We start from the raw sequence: 3,013 nt of genomic DNA on the forward strand, positions 1-3,013 counted from the left end.
TTGTTTATTTTTTTATTTAATGTGGTGGTTGGTTGGTGTCTCGCTCGTTCGCGTTGATGCATCTTTTTGAGCTGGGTGTTTTGAGAAAGACACGTCAACTCAACTCCCATCCATAACTGTGTCTTCCACTCTCCCCGTTGTCCCACAGCAATCAGCACATAATACTAACAACGGGTTCAGATGTCTCGCTGTAACCAGGGGTCGTAACCAGGGAAGTGAACTAGTGAATCTAGTCTGTCATCTTGTTACCATGACAAAAGTGGCACGAAGGAGTCTCTCACATAAATGTGTACATATTTACATATACATATATCTATACATATGTATACATATACACACATATATAAATATATATATATATAACTCAATTTTTTTCTCTCTCTCTTGAAAAACAGTTCACAGTCCTTGTTGTGGGTAAAGATACAATCACTCTGCTTTCTGTTGGGAGGGAGCTGCTGCCGTGGGGGTCGAGCTGGTCTCCTCTGTTGGTTTGGTGGGCTCTGGGGCAGGAGCAGCGGCAGCCGCCTCCTTCACCTCCACCTTCACCTCCTCCTTCACCTCCTCAGCTTTAGCCTGCACCTCCTCTGCCTTCGGGGCTTCTGTAGCAGGAGCAGTAGCCTCCTCCTTCACCACCTCCTCTTTCTTCTCCTCCGAAGCCACAGCGGCTCCGTTCTCAGCTGGTTTCTCCTCAGCGGGAGCGGCCGCCTCCTCCTTCACCACCTCCTCTTTCTTGGTCTTCTTCAGTTTCAGGCCCTTGAAGTTGAATGATTTCTTCAGGGAGAACTTTTTCTTTTTCTTGGGGGCATCCTTGGTGGCGGCCTCACCTACCGGTTTGGCGGCATCCTTGTCGGCGGCTGGCGCTGGCTCGATGGCGTCCCCTCCCGCGCCAGCCTCGGGCTCCTCGGCGGCGTCAGTGGAACCGTTGGTCGCGGCCGTCTCTGTGGCAGAGACGTCACCATTGGACTTGACATGGCCATTCTCCTAGGAGGAAAGGAGGGAAATTGAAGGAACTAAATTAGAGGATGGTTTAAAAATATATATATATATAATACAATGAAATTAATAAAGAAAATACAATTGACGTTAGATTTTTACACTGTGGCTCAAACACAACCATCAACACATTTAGCTATATAACGATGATTCGTCGTGCTCATCAATTAACCACCGTGTCGCTCAAAAGCCGACGCCTTGTAGAACCACAAGAAAACGACAGGCGGCGACGGTGCAACATCACACACAGGAGGGGGGTATCTTTTCAATAAAGTCCTGGCCCAGTCGATGAAAAAAACAATACATTATATTTAAATAAAAAATTTCAATGAAACTGATGATGCACTGACAAAAATGTACATTCATTTCACAAGGTGAAGATGTGATTTATGTCCATTTTGCATTTGTCTATAAAATAACGTTTACAGTCACTGATCGAGACATGTCTAGACTCTCCCGGTCTTGAGGGGCTGCAACTTCATCCATCATGGATGGGCTTGCATAAATTCGGTGTGATTAGATTGATATCCACTGTTAAAACGCTGCTTTTGAATCCATAATTCACAAATTGTCTGTGATATTTTCTGCATGAGGGGGTAGCTTGTCTACGTGCGCCCTCGCCTTTCCAACCCCCCTCGTGGCCACGGCTTTGGAACTGTAACCGAGCTAGTGAGGCTAACTAGAACCAAGGTTCGTTAACGATGGCATATGCTCCCGGTCCAAACCCCGATTAACTACGTTATTTTAGATATTATGTCACGGCTTTAGCAGCAAGCACGTTGGCAGTTCCATCCCCCCGCGTCTCAATCTAGTGTTGGTAACTAGCTACCCGTCACTGGTGACCATGCGAGCCAGACTAAACCAAGATGCTCATTTATCCCCTAATAATATAATCGAAACAGACCAACCTCGTTTTTAAAATTAAATAGCAACATTATACTACAGAAAATATTAGCTAAGCTATTTTTCAGTTAGTTGAGTAAAAAAGGTGTGTCGTGTGGTGGCCCAGAGATGAGAGCGTTTCATACCTGTCCGTTCGTTTTGACGGAAGCCGCGTCCGCGGCAGCAGCTTTCGCCTCCACGACTACCTCTCCTTTGGACGCTTGGGAACCCATCGTTGTTCGGTGTTTTTAAAGACAATTTCAAAGGAAAAACACAAAAAGTGGTCTCAATTTAATCCAGCCCCGCGCAGTGTTATGGATCCAATGGCAAAAATAAAAGGCGATCGTATAATTTTTGGGGGGGGGTTGTCTTTTGAAGAAAAAAATAGCTAGTCTCTTTTACTTTTCCTCGCACTTCAACCTGTCGCTCCCGTAGAAGGATACCCACTAGTTTCAACAGTGGTTGAACGCAGCGCTTGAATATAGACCAAGATACCACCAACGGGCGTGGTCACACGCGTCTATCCAATCATGTGCGCCTTTATGAGTTCTCTCCGCCCTCTTCAAAAGACGCTAAAACATTTTCTCCACAAACATCATATCCCAATGGTCTCTCTCCAACATCATATTACACTGGTCTCTCTCTCTAACATCATATTATAATGGTCTCTCTCTCTCCAACATCATATTATAATGGTCTCTCTCTCTCCAACATCATATTACACTGGTCTCTCTCTCTCTAACATCATATTATAATGGTCTCTCTCTCTCTAACATCATATTATAATGGTCTCTCTCTCTCTAACATCATATTATAATGGTCTCTCTCTCTCCAACATCATATTACACTGGTCTCTCTCTCTAACATCATATTATAATGGTCTCTCTCTCTCCAACATCATATTACACTGGTCTCTCTCTCTAACATCATATTATAATGGTCTCTCTCTCTCTCCAACATCATATTATAATGGTCTCTCTCTCTCTAACATCATATTATAATGGTCTCTCTCTCTCCAACATCATATTACACTGGTCTCTCTCTCTAACATCATATTATAATGGTCTCTCTCTCTCTCTCCAACATCATATTATAATGGTCTCTCTCTCTAACATCATATTACACTGGTCTCTCTCTC

At 44.1% G+C, this 3,013-nt stretch overlaps 1 protein-coding gene across 1 annotated transcript; it reads right to left on the bottom strand.

Moving 5' to 3' along the window:
• Positions 1-2,313, bottom strand: LOC100136664 (macrophage myristoylated alanine-rich C kinase-like protein). The gene is given in 2 exon segments (NM_001124635.1): positions 1-981; positions 2,022-2,313. Coding segments are annotated over 2 exon segments (642 nt in total). The 5' UTR covers positions 2,109-2,313; the 3' UTR covers positions 1-426.
• Between the last annotated feature and the right edge of the window lie 700 nt (positions 2,314-3,013).

Source organism: Oncorhynchus mykiss, chromosome 30 (genome assembly GCF_057628025.1).
Source record: "Oncorhynchus mykiss isolate SJ-2025 chromosome 30, ASM5762802v1, whole genome shotgun sequence".
In the NCBI taxonomy this organism is placed as follows: Eukaryota; Metazoa; Chordata; class Actinopteri; order Salmoniformes; family Salmonidae; genus Oncorhynchus; species Oncorhynchus mykiss.